The 27745-nt window shown below is 36.7% G+C and overlaps 1 protein-coding gene across 2 annotated transcripts in view; it reads left to right on the top strand.

Annotated features, from left to right (window-relative positions):
* CTTNBP2 (cortactin binding protein 2) overlaps window positions 1-27745 on the top strand; it is a 196785-nt gene that overhangs the window by 82538 nt on the left and 86502 nt on the right. Inside the window, exons 4-7 of one of the 2 annotated variants that reach the window (XM_027845036.1) lie at window positions 11391-13047; window positions 19155-19358; window positions 21621-21720; window positions 23862-24012. In XM_027845036.1, coding sequence (XP_027700837.1) covers window positions 11391-13047; window positions 19155-19358; window positions 21621-21720; window positions 23862-24012 — 2112 coding nt within the window. Of the gene's footprint in view, window positions 1-11390; window positions 13048-19154; window positions 19359-21620; window positions 21721-23861; window positions 24013-27745 lie in introns of those variants that run through there. The other variant, XM_027845037.1, reaches the window with a different exon arrangement.

The raw sequence follows: 27745 nt of genomic DNA, 5'->3' as shown, positions 1-27745 counted from the left end.
GCTGGTGTCAACACCCTACTCATGGCTCTACACTAGAGATCTTCCTCTGAAAGCTAAGGGCTCTCTGCCTACTGATGGCTCCTTGATCACTGTCCACACTCTGAATGATACATAACAATGGCCATTAACACTTTCCAGCTCACCATCCACACTATAGCCCTCTGTTCTGAGGACTTTTCTTGACAGATGCTTATGCAGCTTCAGAGGCGAGAGAAGTCGGAAAGTAACAACAGGTGGGGTGCACCTTAACCAATAATGTTTAGTATAAATGCTACCCAAAAGTGACTCAACTACAGCCTTCCAGTTTTCATCAGGGGAAAGCTCAGAAGTTAAGCTTCATCATGGTGGGGGTTGGGGTGGAACATGAGAGAGAAGAGAAAAAGATACTGAAGAAATAAGCCTACAAAGAGAAATTCCAATTAAAATAAAGAAATACTAGTTGTTAAGAAAATCCCAGGATTAAAGTTCAGAAGAAGAGAAAAAGTATAGATTAATTATTTGTGGTCCTCCAGAAAATAGAATGGATGGTCTACAAGAAAGTCTAGGGTAAAAGGGCAGAAAACGAACACACACACACACACACACACACACACACACACACACACACACACCCCACCCTCAAAGAAGAATAAGGAATGGGATGACAGGTCTTGCTGGAAAAACAAAAACTGGAAGAAAAAAAAAACCTTAACATAATACCCTGAAAAAGAGAAAGGAGGAAATCCATCTCAGAATTTCAGTGATGCTACTAGATATATTAAAGTTTAATTTAAAAATAAAATGTGAAACTAGGCAGATCATCAGGCTGCCTGAAAGGTATGATGAAACAAAATAACCAAATAGCATTGTTAAGATAATCATAAAAGAAAATTGTCAGAACCAGAGGGCTACATTAAATTGATAGATTCCAAGGTTACCAGCAGAGAAAACCCCCCAAAATAATGCATTTAGGAACACGATTGACAAACTGCAGGGTACCCCAGGTTGGAGAACAAAAACTACAAATGAAAGAAGCTGTAGGACTAGGCATCAAATACCAGAAAGTAAAGAATTGGCAAGGATATATATATAAAAAAAAGGCAAAGTATCTAAATCCAAGAATAACTTATCTTGTAAACCAAATTGCAATATACAGATGTGTGGGAGGCTAACTTTTAAGAGATTTGATGCCTTCCACGTATTACTTTTGAAGAAAACAGAACTGGACAGGATCTTGACGTGGCAAATTCAGTGAAAAAAAGATACTTAGTGATTTGTGCTTAGAGACTGATGCAGAATGAAGAAAGGAAAACCAAGAGAATAATATACTCAGAGATCATAACAATATAAAGGAAAACAACACTAAGAGGCATAATAATTCAGATTAATGACCAGTCTTGATTTTAGAGGACTGATGATGAAACATTTCCCTTCTCTAGATGTGTGATTGGCAAAGAATGTGGAATATTTTATCTGCTGTCATATAAGGTTGATGGTCTACAAGACCATCATTTCTTTTGCTGAACTATTTCTCTATATTATCAGAGAGCATTCCTTGGTAGTAGGAGGTAGTGTTGTTGGGAAATAATGGTGGTGCAAAACAAAACAAAAACATTGATATTTTTTTCAAGAAAATGACACTATAGAGAAGTTATAACTCTAACTTAGTTATAGCTCTAACTCTCGCTACAATTTGAATTAGTTGTTAACCCTGACTGATGGCAAGTATATATAATTAAAGACATTGACTGTGATATTTTCTGTTTCTTTGATGTGTGTAACAGATCTAAAAAACAACCATTACCACAAGGTCATCAAAATAGCCCAGAAACTACAACATACAGCAAACTATTGATCTCTTGCTTAAGAGGAAAGACAGACCTGTTTAATGCAGTGCTGTTTTAGAGTATATGCCCATAAAAAAAAAACACATTAAGGAAGAAGATTGTTGAGGATTACAAACAGCAGCATTTCACAAAATGGAGAAAGTAGTGGAGAACATAAGAAGCCTTAAGGTCGTTTGGCACAAGATCTAATAAAATTAGATCATCCTGAGAGCATTTATAAATGAAACTAGATGAAAGATTCCTCTAGGTGATGAGATTCCTAGTTACAGATGATAACTTGCTGATTATATTGAACCCTAGAATATAAGTTCTACTAAATATTTATGATTTTGATGACTTCATTTTTGAGCTTTAAATTTTTTTTAATAGTTTTTATGTTGATGATCCTTGGCCTTTCCAGGGGATGGTCAAAGATTCTGGCAAGCAATAGATGTTGCTGAAAGCAATACATTCATTTATCCTCTGGCCTCAGTAAAACCAAATAGAAGATTTCATGTTACTGAGATTATGGCATGCAGATTCATGGACAACTCACTGATTTAGAACATTTTTGGCTGTTAGGTAGGTCCTGGCTTTGGAGGAAATTGTGTGATTAGATTTCATTTGGAAAGTTGCATGTACTTTTAATAATTCAAAGTTGTTCTGTGATCCAAAAATCCATCTTTTAACACTGGAATCTTCCTAGTGGTGCTACAGGGGTTCAATAGTGGAACATTGTTATCTCTGAGGAATTAAAAGAAGGTGGACCAGTCATGTAGTGAAAGTAAACGACTAACAACATATCTATAAAATACTAGGAAAAAAAACCCAACAACCTTCAATAAATTGATTAGATAGGTCTTCTGTGGCGGATTTATTGAAAGACATAGATAAGATTAAAAAAAAGATACATAGAAGGGGCTTGCTTGGTGCTAGTGGAAAGCATACCTACACTGATGAGATTACAAATCCATGAAATGAAATGTAGATTGAAGAGAGAAGAGACTGGAGGTAAAAAGACCAGATAGGATGCTCTCACGAAAGCCTAAGTGAGAGATGATGAGTTCCCAAAGCATTGTGTTATAGTGTGATTGAACAGGAAGGGATATGAAAAATTACAGATAATACCAGTGTTTCACATTTGTATGGCTAGTAGTGTGGTGCTGACCTCCAGAAACATAAACATATTAGGAGAAGAGGCAGATTTGGGGGTGAAAGAGAGAGATGATGATAAGCATGGTTTTTTACTTTCTGAGTTTGAGGTCATACCAGGACATCCTGGTGGAGGTAGAGAATTTGAGCTGAATGGAAATAACTGGGCTTCCTACATAGATATGGGAATCACTGCATAGAAATTTTATTTGAAAGTGGATAAAATTACCAGGGAAGAAAGTGTAGCAAGAAGAAGAAGACTGATAGGGCATTAAGGCATGCATATTTCGGATGACAGCAAAGGAGGCTGAGTAGCAGTTCATGAAGAAGGCAATAGAAAACAGAACCGGTAGAAAGCACAGGTGATCTGTGACAAATGTTACAGGAGTATCACAGAAGATAAAGACTGAGAACAGGTCATTAGTGACCTTGGAGAGAGAAATTTCAGTACAGTAGTAGGGGCCAAATTGCAGCGAATTGAAGACTGGTTTGGATGGTAAAGATGTAGAGCCAAGAAGAATGAATTATACTTTCTAGAGAAAGAGAAGAGATATAAAACAATAGATGGAAAACTAGGAGAACTGTAAGACAAGAATTGATTGGGTGGGAGTAGGAAGGAGTCTTCTTTAAAAACCAAATTTGCTTGCTCATTGTTGCCTGAAAGTAAATACCTGACCTATATATTTTCATTTTTATTTGAATTGCAGATAAAGATGTTTATTTACTATTCTGGAATACTTGAATTAGAAAATATAATTGTACATTAATTCCCTCCTTGCAGCCTATAACAAAATGAATGACTGAGAAAGTAAAGTCCTCTTCATCTGCTAATGAAGAGTCTCAGCTGAAGCTTTGAATCCCTCTGCTGTAGTTTCAGGACATTTACCTTGAACTCTGACTTCATTGCCTAGCTTTAATGCATGACCTTCTATGTACTCGTTTCTGTTAAGGATCCTAAGAACAAGGTTAACGATTTTGGATTTTTCTGTGTGTGGTGCTAAAATTTGTACAGCAGTCAATTTGGAAATGAACCAAGACTGTTAATTACCTAGGAACTTTGTCCCTCTTAACCTACTAGGGATTTGTCAGTAACCTAAAGCTTTGCCATTCATTTTTTCATCTTCTTTAATAGATTTCTTAATTTAATTTGAAGTTGAAGCTAGGCTATGTATTTTTCCAAAACATATGAAAAATACCTAGCCTCTTTTCTAACCTTTACTGAGTAAAGGGCCTTGAAAGCAATATTTTAAAATAAGAAGGCAAAACATTCTTTTTCTGCAGGGAAAGAGCTAACGGTAGCTTACTGTATCAGACACAGCTTTTCCTCAGTAATAGCTCTGTGTAATTAGGTCAGTTGCATGACAGAGATTCAATTTTGTTTTTCCTTTATACAGCATGTTTTGCCACCTCATTTAAATAAGTGTGCTTTATTACGGTATACTGATTTATATTCATTGTAGTCAGCTGCCTTACAGTATTCAACTCATAAGGTCTTATAAAGATTACCATGGAGGTTTATATGGAGAAATAGCATGGCACAAAACCTTGTGTAACAATGACATTTTTGGGGGGCAGCTAGGTGGCACAGTGGATAGAGCCCTGAAGTCAGGAGGACCTGAGTTCAAATCTGATTGACACTAGCTGTGTGACCCTGGGCAAGTCACTTAACCCCAATTGCCAAAAACAACAACAGCAAAAAAAAAAAAACAACTAATGACATTTTTTTGCGAAAGTATTTGTGGCATTTTTTACATTTGCAATTGCTTTTAGCTCATTCTCAAGACTTTTTTGTGTAATTCGTTGTTATAAATCAGACTTTCTCAAATTGAATATTGGAATCCCAACGGATTTGGTAGATTTCCTTTGAGGGTACAGCAGAGACATCAGGTTGTACCTCTAAACAGGGACGTGTGCTATATGAAAGAAGAAAGAACAACTTCTTCTACCTCCTGACCCTTTCTCCTATATCTCTCCTTTCCATCCCTGAAATTCCTCAATAATAGCAATACACAGCCTGCGAATGGTTAGTTCTGACCTGATTGGCCATAGTCCCTATGCAAACAACTGCGAAATTGTTGTGCTGCAGGAAAAGACCAACAGTTATAACATAAATACATATGAATAATAAAATGAGTTTGTTAAGAATCTTTTACAGTTATGACTTACTTTTAAGAGTATTCTTCACGTTTTCCTAGTCTGTCAATGGCCACATCATTTCACATTCTTTAGTTTGTCTATAGTTTCTCCTTTGTATTTCACATTGAGTTGAAATTAATTGGCTTTGCATTTACTGCTATACATCCACCCACATAGTTTTCTTTCTTGGTTTTGCAACAGCATGTGTTCAGTGTTCCTCTTCATTCATTTCTCCCACTTTGGCTTTGTGAGCTATTCTTGAAACAACCACCCACTTCGTTCCTTCCAACCAACTTAACATTTATTCTTGCAAATTCTTCTGCAAAATCTCTTTCTTTTGTGAAGGCCCATACCACAAAAACCACCCGAAACCACTACCTAGAAGTAGTTGTGGGTAGACATACATCAGTGAGACATTAATGGTACAGTGTAACAAAGGCAATTTTCATCTCTTTCTCCTGACTTTTTTCAAATCCCAGCTAATATCCCATTTTCTAAAAGAAGTCTTTCCCCTCCCCTTCCCCTTTAATGCTAGTGTCTTCCTTCTCAGGTTATTTCCAGTTTATCTTGTATGTATGTGTGTGTATGTGTGTTGTCTGTGTGTAGTTTTTGTATGTTGTCTCCCCCGTTAAACTATGAATTCTTTGAGAGCAGGGACTGGTTTTTTTGCCTATATTTTTATCTCCAGTTCTTTGTACAGTGCCTGACATAAAGTAGGTGCTTAATAAATGTCTCTTGACTTGACCAGACATTGCAGGCAGTCATACGTCTAAGCTGTAGTCTCGTTATGCCCGTACCTAATGACATTCTGCATCCGTAGGAAAGTATTTTTTTAATGTATATTTAAAGAACCAGTGCTTCCCACTATCAATGTCATAACTTTCCTTGCTCCCTCTCTCCATCCAAGTAACCTTCTATGGTGACAAGTTTTTTAGGAATATTTTATAGCAGTAGTGTCAAACTCAAATAGAAAAAGGGGCCCTTAATCTGTACATAAGAATCCCTGAATACCACATATTGACTTAGTAATGTTATCTATGTTCTATTATATTTTTATTTATTTTGTTAAATATTTCCCAATTACATTTTAATCTGGTTCAGATTGCACTCAGGTATGCTGAGGGCTGCATGTGACCCAAAGGCTGCATATTTGACGCATCTGCTAGATCGCATAAACTGTACAGGAAGACACTGTAATGAGGTAGAGCTGTTAGCACTAATCCATACCAAGTTTGATAGTTCTGGCTCTTTGAAAATAGAATGGTAAGCATGTTGTTAAACAACAACAACAATAACAACTAGTTCTTCTAAAATCCCTTTTACCATCTCTCTCAAATATAGCAGTGAACTCTGTCACTCACATACCACATTGGACTGCCTCATTCTTATATGAGTATATGTTTCGTTCCCTCAACTAGATTTTAATACTCCTGGAGGGCACTGACCATGTTTTATTCATCACTTTATCCCAATATTGTTGTTCATTTTTGTGTTTGTGTGTACCCAGTGCCAAAAGTGCTTTGCACATTAAAAAAAAAAATTGGTCCCATGATTAAACCAGTGTAGAGAGTGCCTGATGAATAACTCCCTCTACCAGTACAAATCTGCACCTTCTCCATAACTTAAAGTCTTAGAGGGTTACCGGGGCATTGAAAAAAGTAAATGACTTTCCCAGGATTACACACCCAGTAGAAAGCAAAAGTGGAACTTGAACCCAGATCTGTGGAACCTCTTTGTGGCCATCTTTCTGTTTATTGTGCTACACTGCCTTTCACTTTGCACATGGTGAATAGTGGATGAACTACTAGTCTAATTAGTGGATAGACTGCTAGCATTGGAAGAAGGAAGACTTGAGTTCAGGTCTGTCCTCGGAATTACTAGCTGTGTCACCCATGGCAAGTCAGTTTAAAAACTCATCTGTAAAATGAAGATAGTAATAATAGCATCTACCTTCCAGGGTTGTTATGAGGGTCAAGTGACATAATATTTATGAATCATTTTGCAAATACACTGTAAGTGCTGGTTGTTAACATCAACTTCATCATCATCGTCGTCATCATCACCACTCATGCTTACTGAATTGAAATGAAATCTCCTGACTTACTTAAAATGAGGAAATAGGTATTGAATGAATGGAGCAAATATTCCTTTTAAACATTGTTCAGAGGGTGTATAAAAACATAACACTGAAATTATTTGATCTGAACCAAATGTAGATAGCCTCCTAATATTTCACCTGAACAGTACAACAAAGAAATGTGTTCATGACAGTTATGAAAAGAGAGCACTTTGAGCTTTTGCCTCTTATGCTCCCTATTTTTATTTAGTTCTTTGTCCCTGTGTCCTGCCACTTGTTCTCTCTGGGCCCTCTTTTCCATCCCCCACACCCCTATTCCAGTTACTTGGAGGTAGGAACTGTATGACATTTTGATTTTGGTATCCTCACTGCCAGCAGGATGCTTTACACATAGCAGGCACTTAAATACACGTTGAATGACTTGAATGCTGGTTGATTATTTCTAGGAAAGATGAAATAATAGTTTATGAAATCATTGAATGTCAGAGGTAGAAGGGATCTCAGCAGTCACCTGCTTATGGGCTTTGAGAATTGGAGGAAACCTTATTGATTATCTAGGCCAACCTCATCATTTTACAGAAGAGGGAACCAAAGCCCAAAGGAGTGAATTCATTTGTCTAATTCATATAGCTAATTAATGTTAGAACCAAGACTAGAGCCTCTGGTCTGATCTCCTAACTTTGTCTTTTTCTTGTATTATTCTGTAACCTTAATGCTAGAAAAAAGTGAAAAGAATACATGAATAATACATACTTCTTTCTACTTAAGAAACTAAGCTGTTCTTTTAAACGTTTGCTCCATGCTACATGACTCTTTCATTTCTCTACAATCAAATTAACCCTTGGAATCTTAGAAAAGTTAAAATATATTAAAAACTGTCCTACGGTGCATTTTGAGGGATCATCTCCTTAAATAGTCTTTAGCAAGAAAATTGGCCTCTTTTAATTACACCCTATATAAAAAGTACCTTAAAATGGTGACTTCTAGCATTCAAGAAAAGAGAAGTAGATATACATCTGAAAACAGTGCTAGAAATAGTGATACTGGAGACTGTGTTAAAGTACTAATATGTACATAGCACTATGGTAGACAAACATACAGGAAATTAGCTATTGTGTCAAAATTAAATAGGCAAAATTGATTATCAGCACTTGACTATAGTCAAAATCTCTGACCTACAAGTACACTGTCTGCTTCTGTCTCCCTTCCCTCCTACTTCCAAATAGTTTTCAGATCAGAATGCTGCTTTTTATGCAACAATTTAAAAATATGTACTTTGGAATGCATAAAGCTGGGAAACAATTTTTACAGCCAGTTTGTCTGATAAAGGCCTCATTTCTGAAATATATAGAAAACTGAGTCAAATTTATAAGAATACAAGTCATTCCCCATTCAATAAATGGTTGAAGGGTATAAATAGGCAGTTTTCAGATGAAGTTAAAGCTATATATAGTCATATAAAAATGCTCTAAATCACTATTGGTTAGAGAAGTGTAAATTAAAACAACTCTGAGGTACCACTTTACACTTATCAGATTGGCTAATACGACAGAAAAGGAAAATGATAAATGTTGGAGATGTGGGAAAATTGGAACACTAATGAATTGTTCCTGGAGTTGTGAACTGATCTAACCATTCTGGAGAAAAATTTGGAACTATACTCACAGGGCTATAAAACTGCATACTCTTTGATCCAGCAATACCACTACTAGGTCTGTATCCCAAAAAGATTGTAAAGAAGGGAAAAGGACCCGCATGTACAAAGATATTCATAGTAGCTCTTTTTGTAGTGGCAAAGAATTAGAAATTGAGGGGATGTCTATCAGTTGCGAATGGCTGAACATGTTGTGCTATATGCATGTAATGGAATACTATTGTGCTCTAAGAAATGAGCAGGCAGATTTCAGAAAAATCTGGAAAGACTTACGTGAACTGATGTTGAATGAAGTGAGCAGAACCAGGAGAACATTGTATACAGCAACAGCAACATTGCGTGATGATTAACTGTCAACAGACTTAGCTCTTTTCAGTGATACAGTGATCCAAGATAATTCCAAAAGACTGGTGATGAAAAATGCTAACCACATCCAGAGAAAGAACTGTGGAGAATGAAAGCAGATTGAAGCATACTGATGGGAAGGAGGGAGAAAAATTTGGAACTCAAAATTTTACAAAAGTGAATGTTGAAAACTATCTTCACGTGTAACTGTGAAAAAAAATAATATTAAGGAAAAAAAAAACACAATAGCACCTACCTCCTAGGGTTTTTGTGAGGATAAAATGAGATGAGATTTGTAATGTGCTTTGTGAACCTTAAAGTTCTACATAAATTCTAGCTATTACTACTGTTATTATCATCATCATCATCATCATCAAATAAATCAAAGACAGTTTGTCCATGTAAAAATAAACAAATAGATTTATAGCATCCTTTAAAGAAAAAAATATGTGCTTCATTCTCTACATGTACTGTAGAAATACTTTTCCATGAATTAAATGTCTCCTTTCAATGTACTGGACAATTTCTGCCTTTTTTTTTTTCCTGAAAAGATTAGGAAGATTATTCTTATCTGTAGCTTGTAAAATTCCTGGGGCTGCCAGGTGGCTCAGTGGGTAGAGTGCTAAGCCTGGAGTCAGGAAGACTCATCTTTCTGAATTCAAATCTGGCCTGAGGCACTTAGTAGCTATATGACCCTGGGCAATTCACTTAACCCTGTTTGCCTCAGTTTCCTCATCTGTAAAATGAGCAGGAGAAGGAAATGACAAACCACTTCATTATTCTTGCCAAGAAAACCCCAAATGGGGTCGCGAAGAGTCAGGCACAACTGAATAACAACTGAACAACAACAAATAGGTACTTATTGGGTTGAATTGAATTGATCAGAGTAACTGAACACATTGACTCCTTTGACTGTCACAAAGTTAAAACATACTGAATATACAATTCAGTAATCTTGTCCCCTTCCTCACCTTCCCCAGTTCTTTTTTTTAAGACAAACCTATCAAGCCATGTCTCCTCCATCTTATACTTTAGTTAATTTTTAAAATTCGTGTTATACTTCATTTTAATTCAAGACCTTATATTTGTCCCTGTTCAATATAACTATAAGACCTAGCTCAGTGATCTTTTTTGTGTCCAGGCTTTGTCCTTCAGGGTGTTAGCTTGTATAGACTTTTGATAAATGTGTCATCTTTGTTTTCATCTAAGTAATTGATAAAAAAAAATTTTAAATCACACAGGGCCAAACATAGATTACTGGTGCATTCCACTGAGGACTTTTTTTCTCCCAAAAAATTTGACATGAAACAATTAATTATTACATTTTGAGTAGATCCAATACTCCTTGTGGTTGAATTAGCAGTCAGCTAACATACACCTGACTGATTTGTAGTGTGGTGGAAAGAATACACAATTTCAGAGGATCTGGGTTTTCTACTCAGATTTTATATTTCCTTGCCATGTGATGATGTGTGAGTCAGTTAAGAGCTCTCTGAGCATGTTTCCTCATCCATAAAATGGGATAATAATATCCATGCCACTTCCCTAGCAGAGATGTTGTGAAGAAAATGCTTTGTAAATTTTAAAGTGCTATGGAAATGTGAGAACTTCTTTATTTTTTGCTGTTGTTAATCATAGGGCTATACTCCGAACCAGCTGAGTGGATTGCTCACTCTTTTCCATACCAATATTTTCCTCTAACATTGGCTAGAGAATAAACATCACATAATACACTTAGGGTGTAAACATGTAGTTAACAGGGAAACTCTCCTTTTTATATCTCTGTCCAACCAGTTTTACTTTAAAACGTTTACCTTTGAATCAGTTGTTTGTTTCGCATGGATATATGCTAATACAGTAAATCAGCCTTCACCTATACTAAGACTATTCCATAACCTACAATGATCAGCTAGACAATATAAAATATGTCAAAGTGAGACAGAAGAATCCTCTCTGTATAGCCACTTTTTAAGTTAGGAGTGAGAAATACATTCCTGACCTCGATTTTTTACTTTGAAGTTGCCAATTAATCTTGTAGGTTTTTCAAGAGTTACCCCAGTAGCAAAAAAGAAAAAGGAAAAAAAAACCCTTCAGTCTACCAAAAACACTCATACCACGTAAAAAAAATTATTCATATACAATTATATAGTCCTTCCTACACATTCAGCTGCATAATTTTCTATACTTTAATTAAAAAATCTACTTTTCCCTTCTCTTTCAGCTGGAAATGGAAAAGCTGCAATTACAGACATTGGAGCAGGAGCACAAGAAGTTATCTGCTCGCCTCGAGGATGAACGTGGCAAAAATAAGCACGTCGTCTTAATGCTGGTCAAGGAGTGTAAGCAGTTATCTGGTAAAATCATCGAGGAAGCCCAGAAGCTGGAAGAAGTCATGGCCAGTCTTGAAGAGGAAAAGAAAAAGACAAACCAATTAGAGGAAGCACTTTCTGCAGAGAAACAAAGAAGTGCCGAGATGGAAGCACAGATGGAAAAACAACTCTCTGAATTTGACACAGAGAGGGAGCAGCTCCGGGCCAAGCTTAACAGAGAGGAAGCGCACACAGCTGACCTCAAAGAAGAGATAGACAAGATGAGAAAAATGATTGAGCAACTGAAGAGAGGGCATGATAGCAAACCTAGCCTTTCTCTTCCCCGCAAGACAAAAGACAAACGTTTGGTTTCCATATCTGTGGGAACGGAAGGATCTACATCAAGGTCGGTTGCTTGCCAGACCGACACCGTGGTGGATAGTACTGACCATGTTAAGAAGTTGCCTTTGACTGTACCCATAAAGCCTTCAACAGCAAGTCCCCTCGTTTCTGGCAGTGCAAAAGGGAGTGTTTGCACCAATGCCACTTTTGTAAAGCCAGTTATCGACAGGCAGTCTTCCTACAGTGACTTGATTCCTCCCCCTACACCTACTATCACACCTCCGAGTTCGAACAGAATGGAGGAAAATGGACCAAGTACTGGCTCAACACCAGTTTTACCAAGTAGCACATCCCCCCTTCCCAGTAATGCTGCCCCTCCCACCTCTCCAGCACCAAGCATAGCTTCTCAGAACTATTCACTAGCTTCATCTATGCACAGTTCACATTCACCATGTGCCAATGCATCTTTGCATCCAGGTCCAAACCCGCGTGTCCAAGCAGCTAGATTTAGATTTCAGGGCAATGCCAATGACCAGGACCAAAATGGAAATACTACCCAAAGCCCTCCATCAAGAGATGTCTCTCCCACGAGTCGTGACAACCTAGTAGCCAAACAGCTAGCTCGGAATACTGTAACCCAAGCACTGTCAAGATTCACAAGCCCTCAAGCAGGGGCTCCGGTGAGGCCTGGAGCACCCCATCCAGTAGAAGCTGGCACCTGTCCCCCTGCTGGTAGAATGAGTTTAAAGACTCCCAGTGTACCAAGAGTTGACCGAGGAAATCCTCCTCCCATCCCTCCAAAAAAGCCAGGGCTCTCCCAAACACCTTCACCACCACACCCTCAAATCAAAGTTATTATGGATAGCAGCAGATCCTCTAATTCAGGGGCCAAAGTTGATAACAAAACCACGGCTTCATCTCCTTCCAGTTCACCACAAGGAATTAGGGTAATCAATGAGGAAAACCTCTCTAAGTCACCCTCCCCTCAGCTGCCACCAAAACCAACCATAGATTTAACTGTGGCACCTGCAGGCTGTGCCATTTCAGCCATGGCCACTTCTCAGGTGGGTGCCTGGCCTTCTGAAATCCCTGGACTGAGCCAACCTGCATGTTCAGAAAATCCCCTTGTCATTCCCACCACCATTGCCTGTAGCTCCTCCATAAACCCCGTTAGTGCCTCATCCTGTAGACCATGTGCCTCAGACAGCCTCCTGGTAACAGCATCAGGTAAAGGGATTGAAATGTTGCAACCTCTCCTGAGAATGTTTTCTGTCCTCTACAATTGGTCTCTCAGTTGCTTCAACTTTCTTTACAATGTCTTGAAATCTTTCCTTTTTGATTTCAGTTGACATTTGTGATATTTCTTTTTCTTTCCCTCCTTTTCCTTTTCTTATTTCTTCTTATTTCTTTTATTCCTTGAAGGTTCAAGGATATGGTGATTCATCTTGCCAAATAAAATCTAGTTTTCTCATAAACTTTCTCTTTTTTAAAAACAAAGATCTAAAAATAGTGTTTGGAGCACACAGAGAAGCTTGTTTTGGGTACTTGAAACAGGAGGAAAGATGAGAAGTTTTCCTTAACACATATTTATTTTACAAACCTTGAATTTTAGTAGGATACCTTAAGTTAATATTGTCTTTGAATTCTAAAAGTGGATTATAATGGCACTTTCCAGTATTACCAACTAGAAAATATCAACTAGACTTGTTTAGAAATCAGACTAGTTCTGTCTTTATTTATTTTTTGTCTAAGGTTTAATTTTATTGCTTTAGGGTGCTTATGGTTAGAAAACTCCTTCTACCAATGCGTATCAACAAGTAATAATATTAAAAAATTACACAGTGGGAAATGAGAGGTTAAGAGATTGTCCAGGGTCTCAAAGCTTGTGTTAAAGGCAGGGTGTAAACCCAGTTGTTGTGTTTTTTTTTTCCAGACCCTGAGGCCAATTCTCCATAATTTATTTATTTATAGGGTAGTATTAATGTTTTTGAATATTTAAGTTTCACTATTCTTTATGGTAATTTTTATATTTTTTAAGAAGGAAGTATAATATATTTATACATCTTTGATTTAAGTTTAGATTATTTCAAATGCTGTTTATCTAACTTGGCACTCCATCCTTCCCAACAATTCATCACAGATGGACTTCCTGATATTTTGGAATATATCAAGAAAATTACCATTTCTGGGCAATTTGTGGGGTTGAAGGAAAGTTAGGATTCCATCTAGTCCCTTCCAAACTCATTATAGATTATTGTGGGGACTTGGGGGAAAGACTGAGGATAACCAGATGGCCTTGGAATCAGAAAAACTTACATTCAAATCTTTCCTCAGACACTTTTGAGCTGGGTTTGTTTGGCCTTGAGCAAATCAGGTGACCTCTCTGGGCCTCAGTTTTCCAGTCTGTAAAATGAGAGAGTTAGATTCAGTTGTTTCCAAGGCCCTTCTCATTCTAGGTCTATGTTGTCCCGTGTTGATCCTTTAAGAAAAAATAAGGTGATGAGATAGTGATTTCAAAAAGTATATCAGAATTTGTACATCCAAATGAATATTACCCCTTTCAGATCTTGGGCAGTAATATATTTAATGCATTGATGCCATTGTTCACAGTGCTTTTTGGATTGACTCTTTGGAAAAAATGTCTGCTAGTTAGTGATAATCCATAAAAGAAAATCTGTCTCTTTTTATGATAGCATCTCCCATTTTTGGCCCCAGCCTACATTGCCTGGATTGATCTATAGTATGTGTCAAACATAGTTCTTGTTGCCGTTTTGCTGTTTCTCAATATCTAAACCCACCCCCACCTCCTACCCCATTCCCCCGGACCTTGAGTATGAAAATTTGCCACCAGTGAGATATGTAAAATAAGGCACTAAGACTGTGGGGGCAGGTTCCAAAGAGACATTCTGAAAATACTTGGAGCAATGGTAGGTAGCATTTTTGGAAGAAGTGTATAACTTCTTAAGAAGCAGTGTGATATAGTGGAAAGAGAACTGTCGTAACACTCAGAGGACCAGGGTTCAAATTCCTCCTCTGACAGTTATTAGCTATATGACCTAAGGCAAGTCATCTTTACTTTGCTAGGCCTCACTTTGTCAATTGGTAAAAAGCAAGGTTGATCCAGAAGGCTTGGGATCCTTTCCAGCTTGAGAATTATGATCCTAAATATCTACTCAATTTATTTAGCCAGGTGGCTAAATAACTGCTCTTTTATGTTCTTTGTAATTTAAAATGTATGTATTTGTTAATAATTACATTTATAATATTTTTAAATGGTACCTCTTACCCTTAGAAAAATTGCTTAGCTTCCCAAGATTACCACTTTAAAGGATAATACTCACATGTGTTTAATTTTCTTAACATCATAGTTTTAGAGCTAGAAGTTACCAAAGAGGGGGCATCTAGTCCAGCAATGACATGTTACAGGAAGGACATGGGGTCTTTAGAATTTAACTGACTTCCCAAGGTCACACAGATATTAAGTGTCATAGCCTGGAATCAAACTCAGGGTTCTTTCCACTGTGCCATATAAATTGTCCCATTGCTCTAGTCACATTTTGTATTTTTGCCTGGTCTCTCCAGTGTTACTCCTGTGGCTCTGGGGGATAGCAACGATGTGCCCAAGTGTTCTGAGATCTGACCTCACAATGTAGAAGTGTTTTTTTAGCCGGGTCTCAAGAGCTATAAGTCTTTGAGTATTTGTTCTCTAAAAGTGATGACTTTCACCAAGTGGTCATTAGGTTCTAAGAATGGCTTTTGTAAATGATAGGATACAGCACTGGACTGCAGACATTACCTACAGTGCTTCAATTCTCCATCCTTTGAAAAACTACCTCAGTTATAGCTGAAGAACAGAACTTATAAAGGAGAGGGCCAGAGAAGCAACAGTGGCAGCAGCTCAAGATTATCTCAACTAGTTTCTCCATCGATGCCCTCCTTTTTTTTTTTTTTTTTTTTTTGTATTCCCGAAGGACAAGATTGCAAGGCACAGAATGGCAGTCTTTTGTTGTGTTTAGTTCTGAAAGGATGGGAATTACTCTTCTTGCCACCATGCATTATAGGATAGAAATCATCCCTGCATGTAGGCTTACTTGAAATTTTCTGTATAAAATCCAGATTTTTTTCACATACTACCCAAATAGGTCAGTCTCTTTCTTACTGCTCCAAGAAACAAGGCAGCATAGCTAGTTTCCTCCAGCCTACTGTTTTAACAAGGGAACATTCTGCCTTTTCCCTTTCCCTTCCCGAAATGGTAGTCATGAGCCTGCTAAATACTGCTTATGAGGTCATTACTGAGAACAGCTATTCCACTACACTTCATTATATATTGATCCTAATTAGTATTTTTTAGCTTCAGAAGGTCATTTTACAATGGGATATAGTCATATTTATCATATGGCCGGATGAAATAAAACTACAGCATTTGTAATGACCACAGTGTACTACAAATTAATGTAATTCTTCATTAGCAATATTCTCAGGGGGAAAATAGTTGAAGCATTTCTGAGGAGAATGAAAATTCTCCTCATGGTCAGGCCCCCCAATAATCATGTTTCATTTGACAGATGAACAAGTGTTTAAAGTGGAAATTACTCCAGGCAGATGAATTTCCATACCCTTGGCATTTTTTTTCTTTCCATTTTCTTTGTTCGGTATTCTTCTGTATCTCAGTTTAGTTCATTATGATTTCTCTATTATTTGTATGCGATTGGCTTAGGGACTAAATCAGAAAAAAAAAGGGGGAGGGAATTGATGTGGGCTATGAAATTAACCATCTCCACATTCTGAAGCTGGTGCCAGAAGCTGTTTTCTGTCCTCATGCCCTTCCTCATTGCATGCTTTGCAAGCTTTCACAGTGGCTTCACGTTTACTAACTTTCCAGTATGAAACTGACCTTTCCTAACACTACTAAAATATCCTGGATGAACACAGTCCTATTCTGTCATTTCCTAGATATTATTTACAAATCAGTTAAGGCCTACCATTTTTTATCAATGTATAGGAATTTTAAATGAAAAATAAACTTTCTGTGGTGGTCTTTTACTTTATTCTTTAGAAGGGTTGCATCTATTATATTTCAATGGGTTTCCATTTATCTACTTTTCTCAAAAAAAAAAAGTAAAGATATGACATTTCACCTTATGTTAAAACATGATAGTCAGCCTGGATATTTTTTAATTACTTTGTAATTAAAATTGAAAATGTGCTTCTACCTTCAAAAAAAATTAGAGAGTATGATTAAAATATATTCGTCTTTCAAACCTGCCTGGCTGCTAATTGTGAGACTGTTCATTTATCCAAAGACTCATAAAAAACACTGCTTCTTAAAACAAACCAAAAAAAAAACCCTTTTATCTTTCTGATGCTTACATTTTAAATGCACTGTATTCTCAGGAAACCACAACTAAAAGGCTCAGAGTAGTTTACATTAAAAGGCCGTTGTTAAAATGTTTATTTTGTTGTAGTTCAAAAAAACTTAGCCTTAAAGTAAAAGGCAAATCAAGTAATGTTAGTGCTCTTGAGGCGCCTTTGGGTTCATAACAGGCCTTCAGTAATGAAAGCCCCTTGGATTGATGCCAAGCTCTCTTGGACCAAATTCTACAATTTATTAAAGATGATTATAGTGAGATAGTCTAAGGAATCTGGTTTGGGGCCAAGGTACTGCTGCTATTGTTTGTATCCTGTTTCATAGTTAATGTCTCTAGTTTGTAACTTTCATCTCTGCAAACTTTGTGAATCAGTAAAAGTTCTACCTGATTTAATTTTGTGGTTTTAAAAAAATATAAATAGATAACTCCACAAAAGGGAGAATTCTGGAGAGGCAAAATAGTTAAAGTATGTATATGGAGAAAGGACTATAGTGTTTTCATAAATATTTAATTTTATAAATGCATGGGTTGTGTATGGCTCTGTAATCTAGTAAAGATTAAAGTCATACATAATTAATATACCTAAATTAATACCCAGATTTTAATTTGAAGCAGTACAGTAGCTTAAATTATACATATAGCTTCTGTTTCTTTGTGTTTACTAGCTAGGAAAATAATTTAGTTTCAGCTTTGCTATTTTCTTTTGAAAATAGAAACTATGTTTTAAAAAAATTCCACGTGGGAAGCTAGTTAAATCAACTAGTCGAATGTAAGAACCAAATAGATATAATGTCTGCATACATAGGCATACCATTATCCTAGTGTTAATATAATGGAAGCATAAAATTTGCTAATATATTTTGTATTTTGTCAGGGTATCACAGTCACACATATGAAAATAACATACATATACATATTAGTTAAGGGTGTGGTTCATTGAGTTTTCTAGGAGAATAACTGTAAAATTATTCATTTGGAAGTTTGCACAGAGTTCATAAATACTAATTTCACATTAAGCATTTATACTTTCCCTTTTTTTTTTTTTTTTACAGCCTTTTGACCAAGGAAGAGTTCAAAAAGTTTTCCATAGCATTTATGGCAGGCTTCACACACTCAACAAATTCTTTTCTAAGGCTGCAAAATACTGATAAATACTATCTAACTAAGATAACTCTTGAAATTTCTATTAAAATTCTTTTCTATACTCTGTCCTATTTTGTTGGGTGACTTAAGCTTTTTCCAGACAGTGATCAGCTGACAAAGTAATTCTTTTCATATATTTTTGAGATATAGTGAATGTATGTTCTATTAAGTTGTAGATCATGTATATCTTCCATCAATCATTGCTATGGTATCATATCTTACGTCAATTAGATCTTACTTCCAAACTGAGAATTTAAAGTCATATGTCTGAAGTCCTTAGCCATGCTTGGACTTTTCATGGATAATATCACATTTCTCAATTTTATTGTGAGGGGCTAAGGCAGAGGGGGAAAAAGGCCCTTCATTTCATATCACAATTATATTTTGATATCTGCAATATCACTCTTGAATTAAAATCTTGAATTAAAAAAATAGAACACACACAAATGTTCTGTTTTTCATATTTGATTAGCACTGGAATTTGGAAAAGGAATTTTAGAATTAGCATCTGTGATGTTTTCTAAAATTGCTCATTACATTAACCTGTGATAATAATAAACTGAGAGACTGTCTTAACTAAAAGTAACCTATCATCACTGTGTGCAGATCAAATTAATGACTGATAGAAAGGAGTGAAATAACAATAGAGACTAAATCTTAACAGATCAATTAGTGTTAGAAATTGTGTACCCCCATGTGGGTGTGTGTGTGTGTGTGTGTGTGTGTGTGTGTGTGAGTGTGAGTGTGAGTGATTAAAAGAGAAGAGGATAATATTCATTTTCTGTCACCTCCCCATCTAACTTGGGTCACTTTAACTCACAGGCTGGTCACCCTCCCTAACCCCTTTGCTAATGAGTGGTGGTCCTGCCTCCCTGGCTGGCAGGTCCACCCTTCTTCAGCAAGCTGCTGCCCAGGGAAATGTCACTTTATTATCAATGCTGCTTAATGAAGAAGGACTGGACATTAATTACTCCTGTGAAGATGGCTCTTCTGCCTTGTATTCTGCTGCTAAGAATGGACATACAGGTAAAGAATGTGTTATCTCAGTACTTCCATCTGGTACTCGCCTCTCAAAGGAGTGGAACAACTTAGATAAAAAAGAACACTTCGTTACTACTTTCGTGCTGTTAGTTTAGTGTCCATTTATATACTTGATCCTTGTAACAAATTCTGTGGAAGAGAATCAAATTGAATATCTATATATACATATATATGTGTGTGTGTGTGTGTGGTATATACATATGCATACATGTCCCCAAATATCTTTCCTGATGAGGAGATTTGTCAGTTAATGAGAAACAAGTTCTGTCCTCTTAATTCCCAACACCAGTGAATTCTGTATGACTAACTTTAGTTTCTCGTCAATGCAAAGTGCTTTTCTAGCTCAGTAAATCGTTCCATCTGGGATATCTTTGGTTTAGCATGAATAAATAGGCAGAATTTAGTCTACATAACAAGCAAAAGAAGAGGCTTTAGGCCCTCACTAACTTCTGATTCAATTACATCATTTTTAAAAGTTAGAAAAGGTCCTAGGTCTAGAATCTTAGAGCAGCTTGGCAAAGTGGATAGTTAATTAGATGTTTGTTTGGTATTTTTTTTTAAGAGGATTGAATGCGATGATTAGTTAAAATGGCATAGTGATAAAATCTGTGAATTATTTTTGTTCTTAAAATAAGAGTCTCATAGTCAAGTATGTCACACCATACTGTGTTAGTGTGTGTGGGGGAGCAGTATTTGGCTACTGATGCAGCATTCATGGATATTTAAATTAGCATTAACTATCCACTTCAAATGATAACATTATAACTCAGATAACTGGGAGGTTTTTGGTTTTTTTTTAACTTTACCCCCCACCCAGTACTTTAGAGCATTCAACCAGGAAACAGCTTTTGATAATGTTGGAGCTCATCTATGCGTCATAAACTGGTCGAAGAGACGTCTCAGAATAAATAAGAGAGTTGTTATTAAACAGAGCTTTAGACTAAAGGAGCAAGGCACCTGCCTTTTTTAGTTGTGCCTGACCCAGGTGATCTTATACTTTTTCTTGTTATGAATAAATTAACAAAGCATTTATTAAGCATTTACAGTGTGCAAAGCACTGTGCTAAGCTCTAGTGTTGGAAGTAGAAAAGCAAGACAGTTTCTGTTCTTAAGGGAGAAAACACAGAAAAAAAGGTTTCAGCTATGTGTCAAATGGAAAGGCCCTAGGGTCCTTAGGGTGGAATGGCAAAGTAGACATTAATCCTTCTTTAGTGTCATTTCCACTGATAAAATCCCATCGGCTTATCTTGTTGAACTATTTTAACAGTGCCTAGGACTTTGTTGCAACACAGTTATCAACAAGTATTTATTTAAAGAATGTTTTTATTTTATTTTTTCCTCAATTACATGTAAAAACAGTTTTTAACATTTTTTTTATATTTTTTGAGTTCATAATTCTCTCCATCCATGTCCTCCCCCCTCCTTGAGAAGGCAAGTACTTTGATATAGAATATACATGTGGCAACAAGTATTTATTAAATGTTCACTCTGTGTAGTGTGATGTGGGAGTTAACTGAGGGAGTTAGAAATTTAAGAAGCCAGTCCCTGACTAGGCAGCTCACAGTCTGGTAGGGAAATAAGACATAATTTAAACAAAAATAAGAAACAACTCCAAATGTTTTCAAGATAAATGTCAAATACTTCAAGGAATGCCGCAATAATATAAGATGATGCATAGTACTTAGACTTATTGCAGAGGTTTAGTTGTGTACGCTAAAACATTTTCAGTGAGATGATTGTGATAAAATCTACTAAACCACTAAGTGAAAGGAGGATTTTTCAGTTTAGGTGACAGCTGTCTATACCTAGCCCTTCCCAAAGCAACTGAAAAAATATGTCGAGATACGGGGGTGGGAGGTAGGGAAAGGGGAGGCAGGGTTTGTTAGTTGAGCCTTTTTTATTTTTTTGAGTCCTTAGTGCTTTCAACTTTTATCATAATCTTCAAGAAAAGTAATTAAAACCAGAGGGAATTGTTTCAGATTTAAACAGAACACTCCCATTTTGATTTAATGCTCAAGTCTGTCCTCATATTGGGGAAGAGAATTTGGGTGACCCTGGAAACTACTGCTAAGTAGATTATGAGAAATCCATCATGACATGTTTATCAGACCAACAGCTCATCCACCTGCCCTGTGGGTTTTTAGAAAATATCCTTAGTTTGGATATCATTTGGGGCAAGGGGAGGGGTGTTTTTCTTTTTAACTACTGAATTAGAGGCATTAAAATGGTTTTCTGTTAAAATCCTTAGACTGTGTGAGATTGCTGCTGAATGCAGAAGCACAAGTTAATACTGCTGATAAAAATGGCTTCACACCCTTGTGTTCAGCAGCTGCTCAGGGACATTTCAAGTAAGTGATATTCTAAGATTTCTCTCTTTTATGAAAAGAGCCCCTTCCTTCAATTTACATACACATTTGAGTTCTGGCCAAATGTGAGTCAATAGCAAACAAATATGTTAACTAAAGGAGGGCTTAAATTCAAAGAAATAAGCCCAAAGGAACCGAAACTCCTTCTACTGCAATATTTGAATAACAGCATTATGTACGGAGCACATAAATGTCTTAGTTCAGAAGTTAGTATGAATTAAACATTTCTAGAACCATACCTACCATAGGTATTTTATGTTAGCACTTTCTGTTTTATAGTGAGCACTGAAAGATGTTGAGAAGACTTGTCAGGTTAAAATCACTTGCAGTATCTTTTCTATTAAGAAAAAGAAAGATTTATTTGCACTGAATTTGACCTTCAGAGTACTTGTGATTGTGGGGTAGTAGCTGATGAGCACTTATGGTAATAGATATTTTATTCAGAATTACATCCCGAATACTCATCCTATTTTGAGCTTTTATTTTTAAACCATGAAACAGGAACTTGACTGTTCTGAAAGGGGGTCAGCATAAAGCCAGAAGCAATAATTATGCATTCCCCAAAATACATATGACCTTAGGAGTGATTGCCTCTGTAAGCTTATTAGGCCAGTTGAATAACTGGTGTAATTTAGGGTACAATATTTTCATGTTGAAAATAGAATACAGTTCTTCACCCAGCTTTCTCTATATATTCTGGCTCTAAAGCTGATGGTCCTTATTATGAGAAATAATGGGAACATAAGCTTTTCTGTTCTTTAAGTTTGGTAAAGATTGCTTAGAACCATTTTATTTGTACAACTTGAAATTTTGAATTTGATGTTCAAATTTAGTTAATATCTTAATGTCATGAAAATTTTAAAAGATTGCTCTTTTAAGGTATATCTTTAGTCATTTTTCAGACCTTCTAATATATCTTGTCCTACTGAAATCAACCTTAAAGAGACTTTGAAAATCAGTCACAGAGGAAGGTCATAGGGATGTTAGGGGTATAAAAATTTAACTCAATTTTTAGCAAATGTTTTTTAAGCTTCTACTATTTGCAAGACACTTCTAGGTCTCTGGGAATACAAAGGCAAAAACCGAAATGGCTCCTACCTTCAAAAAGCATACGTTCTAGTGAAGGGGGATACAGTAAGGCATGGAAGTAGAAAGCAATTTCCAAGGGGAAAGAGAATTAACTATTGGGCAGATCTAGGAAAAGGCTAGGAATTTGCATCCCAAGTGGGACTTTCTCATCTCCTCTAGATTACTCTAGTTACTGCCTCCAGGTGGCCTATGATCTCTGTAGTAGGCACAGTATCCTCGGTGCAGTTACATTTAGGACTAGAGAAAAACGTGCACACCCCATTGTGTTAAGGAAATAAATATATTTATAATAATACGATATTAAAACAGCTTACAAGCCAAGCATTAATCAATAAACAATACCAAGTAAAGGGGTTTGGCCGGGGGTGGTGGTGGTAATTTTCAACTTTATAAGAGGCATCCCATCTAGAATTTACTTGGTATTATTCTCTAGATTCTCAGAACTCAGCCCTACTCTTTCTAGAGCAAATGTCCCCTTTCCCTTTTCTAGTGGAGTCATATGGTGTCACTTCTTATCCCCCATCCCCATCTCTCAAGTGATGTAATCAGCACACTGACTTCTTAGAGGGTTTACTATTTTGAATTACAAACCATGGACTATTTCACATAATAATCATAAATTAAACATAAAAAGATTTTTTCCTTCAAAGACTACTATTTTAAATATTGGAAAAAATGCAAAAAAAAGTTGTGATCCTAAAGTTTTTGGCCAGATTGTCACACTTTATGAAAGCTACTAATTTCACAGGTTTTTTTTTTTTTAATTTTCACAGCTCTAATTTTTTTTTGAGATTTTTCCCCCCAGTCTGCAAAAAATACATTCTCCAGTTTAATTTTGTTTGTAACTATTTTGAGCCTATTAACTTGTAGTATCAATTTAACCATATTGTATATCTGACCATAAGCATCATATTATTAATGAATACATTTTAATACATCATTACTTGACATTGCTTTTCCATTTTAATGCCCTTACCATATAATGCATTTGCTTTCAAAGACAGAATTTTTTTTCATTCCATTTTTGTGTTTAGGTGTGCAGAATTACTAATTGCATATCATGCTGACATTAACCATGCTGCTGAAGGAGGACAAACACCTCTATACCTGGCCTGTAGAAATGGAAATAATGAATGTATTAAACTGTTGTTGGAAGCTGGAACAGACCGAAATGTAAAAACCAGTGTAAGTAAAAATTGTTATTACTCTTATTTAATAATAGAAACAACTTTCATTTACATAGGGTTTACAAAGTTCTTTTCTAATAAGAAGGTGAGAAGTGCAAATATTATTCTCCTCATTTTACAGATGAGGAAACTGAAGCAAATCACTGTTAAGTGACTTGCTCAGGATCTACCCAGGTAGTAAGTGTCTGTTGGATTTGAACTCAGGTCTCCCTAACTCCAGCCTCAGTGCTCTATCCACTACATCACCTAGCTGTCCCTGGGATGAGTGTTATAAAATTTTTTGAATTGTAGGAGGTACCACCATATCCCCTTACCAAGAGTTTAGTAATATGTCTTGGGCACTTCAGTGCTAGAAGGATGTCATTGTGCTACACTAATTCAAATAAGAAAATATTTATTGGATACCTTCTGTGTGCAAGATAGAGTGCACAAAGATCAAACAATACTCCAGCCCCCATACCTCCACCTCCACACTTTAACAAAGCTGACAGTCCCTTCCCAAAGTGGGTAAAATTGCCCCCTGGAGGATCCTGGAATGATGGGGGAGCGGAAGTAGCCTCAGGTGCAATTGAGGAATGTTGGATAAAATAAGGGAGTGGTTGAAGCATAAGGAAAGAAGAGAAGATAAGAAAATTTTGAAAAACCATTTGTAATTTGAAAAACCATTTCATCTGTTGTGTAACAGAATTAAAGTCTAAAGCCATAGTGATTACATTATTTTCCAAAAAAACATGCAAAATTCAAGTTGTAACTGATCAGTGGTCAAGTCTGCCAACAGGTCTTAACAAGCAAGTGTTGGCAGGTGAGCATGTCATTCATTGTTGGCAAGTCTAGTGTGCATTGGCAGGAATATGTGCATGTGATGACTTGTTTACAATACAATACTATATAGTTACATGATGCAATATTGTGTCGTCAAAATTTCAGTGCAGGAAAAAACCCACACATTTACAATAAATTATTAGATTTAAGGTGCATCATTTTAAAAAAGTATATTTTATTATTTTTGAAATTATGCAAATTAAAAAAACTGTTGAAGGGTTAAAGAATAGTTTTCTGGGGGCTACCGAGTAATTTTGTTTTTTGAAAGGGGTATGTAGGCCAAATAATTTTGGGAATCTCTAGTGAGTATACAACATGAAGGCATCTATGTATGAAACAAGATAAAATGTAATAGAGGCAAAGAAGAGATACATAGAGTAGTGTTGTTGTTAATTGTTCTGAGAAAATTCAATGAAGGACAGATCCCCTTCAGCTGGGGTAATCAGGGAAGATTTCATGAAGGATGGCCTGAGCTGTCCCTTTAAGGAACAGAAGCTAGAGAGGAGGGAGGGATGATTTCCAGGTAAGATAACTTCCCTAAAAAAGGAAAAAGGAGGCAGAATGATACATAGGAGTAGCTACCAGAAGTTCACTATTACAGGAATGAATAGTGCACAAAGTATATGAATTAAGGCTAGAATTGTTGGTGGGAGAGAGAGACTAAAAAAAGTGCTTAAACATTAGCTTAGAGATTTTGTTCCTGGCCCTAAGGGAAACCAAGGGTGTAACCCATGAGCCTGGTATGTGATGGTTAAGGCAGTGGTTGTAGAATTGAGAAGACCCAGATTCAAATCCTGTGTCAGACACTAGATGCGCAACCCTAAGCAAGTTATTTAATCTCTCTGGGCTTCAATTTCCTTATCTGTCAAATGAGAGACTAGGACTCAGTGGTCTCTTCTTTCCCTTCCAGCTATAAATCTATGATCCTATGATGTTACATGGTCATGCATGTACATTCGGGAGATTATTTTGGTAACTGTGTTTGTGAAGGATGAACTGAAGAAAGGGAGGCTAATTAGCACACTATTGCAGTAGTCCAAGCGATGAGACCCTAAGCTGATGAAGTGGCAAAGGGAGGTGGGGAGTGGAGCAGAGATGAGACATTAGAGGCAAAATTGACAGGTCTTGATAATTGATCTAATGTGGGAAGTGAGGGACTAAGAAGAGTCCAAAGTGATTATGTGGTATCGAGTTGTAAGCTAATGGGAAGTGGGGGGTGCTGGGGAGAGAAGTCAGGGCTGAACTGTGTATGTCAATTCACATATCCTGTAGATGCCTTTCAATAGGATTTTTAGAGTTTTGGTGATTTCGCTTCACTTAATTCTTTTTCTTTTGTAATCTCGTCTGTGACGTTTAATTCAGGAAGTTGTTGTTCAGTCATTTCAGTCTCAGTGACCCCGTTTGGGGTTTTCCTTGGCATAGATAATACCATTTCCTTCTCCAGCTCATTTTACAGATGAAGAACTGAGGCAAACAGGGTTAAGTGACCTGCCCAGGGTCACATAACTAGTAGGTGTCTAAGGCCGGATTTGAACTAAGAAAGATGAGTCTTCTCGAGTACCAGGCCTGGTACTCTATCTACTATCTGTGTGACCCTGGGCGAGTCACTTAACTCTGTTTGCCTTGCTCCATTATCTTTGCCAAGAAAATCCAAATGGGGTCACAAAGAGTAGGACATGACTGAAAAACAAATTCCAACAGCAGAGAACTCTATCCACTGCTTCACCTGGCTGCCCTATTCATTCTGCTTTACAAAAGGAAAGCAAATGAACTGTATGATGATTATATGAAAATTTATGCACTATCAAGCTTTCTTAGTGTTGGATAGCAGGGGGTCAACCTACACAATGACGTAAGGTATTAATGAGCTGTTGTTCGACAACTTGAAGGTAAAGAAGCTGAAGCGTCCAGAGAGATGAGGCAGTGTAAGCAATGGGGCTTAAAGGAAGCAATGAACTTTTATGTGGCCTTTTAATGTAAGGACATCAAAGGATATTGGAAGATGGAATGTTTTTCTAGGAGCAGCTATGTTACCTTCAATATGGGAATTTAAGGAAGAGTTAACATAGTACCTTTTTGAAAGAAAAGTGCTAATGAACAAGGACTGATCTCTCACCCCCCCCCCAAAATAGCTTATCTTTCTATAAATCTTGAGGGTTTACGAAGCACTTGGTATACATTATTTCATTCATGTAACAACTCTCTGCTGAGGTAGATAAGGCAGATATTACCTGTATCTTACATATAGATGAGGAAAATGAGGCTTGGAGAAAGGACACAGCTTACTGTTGCTCACATTGCCGTATGTGCAGGCCTAGAGACCGTGTCGCTCCAGATGTCAGGTACAGTGCTCTTTGCACCGTGCCGCACTGCTCTGAACAGTATTAGCAACTTGACAGAGACTGAGTCATGAAGTTTTATTAATTGCCTGGAGCATGAGGGATGTTGATTCATTTATTTAGTTCCCCTCTTGCTTTGGTCTTTTCTTATCTGCTGACTTCATCTGGGATTATCAGCTGAAAGGACAGGGAGAGGTAAAAACATCCATTTTCAGTTTTTATTAACAAGCATTTATTAATCGCCTGATATGTACTGGGTGTTAGAGATTTTTTTAAAAAATAGTTCTTTCTCTCAAAGAACTTAGATTCTACTTTGGGGAAGAATACAAGATGTGTCCAGATAAATAAGAAGTTATTGTGAATGAAGAGGTGAAGGTGAATCACAGCATTTTAGAGTCTTGGAAGGGGCCTCAGAAATCTTCTGCTCGAACACATTCAGAGATAGGGCACTCACTCCTTATTCCAGCTGCTCATTCCAGTTGAATATAGCTCTCATTCTTGGGGGGCTTTTCCTTATGCTAAAAAAAAATATATTCATTGCTTTTAATTCTGTCTTCTGGGGCAAAATAA

Source organism: Vombatus ursinus, unplaced genomic scaffold (genome assembly GCF_900497805.2).
Source record: "Vombatus ursinus unplaced genomic scaffold, bare-nosed wombat genome assembly UNPS02014946.1, whole genome shotgun sequence".
Taxonomy (NCBI): domain Eukaryota; kingdom Metazoa; phylum Chordata; class Mammalia; order Diprotodontia; family Vombatidae; genus Vombatus; species Vombatus ursinus.
This window is presented reverse-complemented; position numbering and strand designations above follow the sequence as displayed.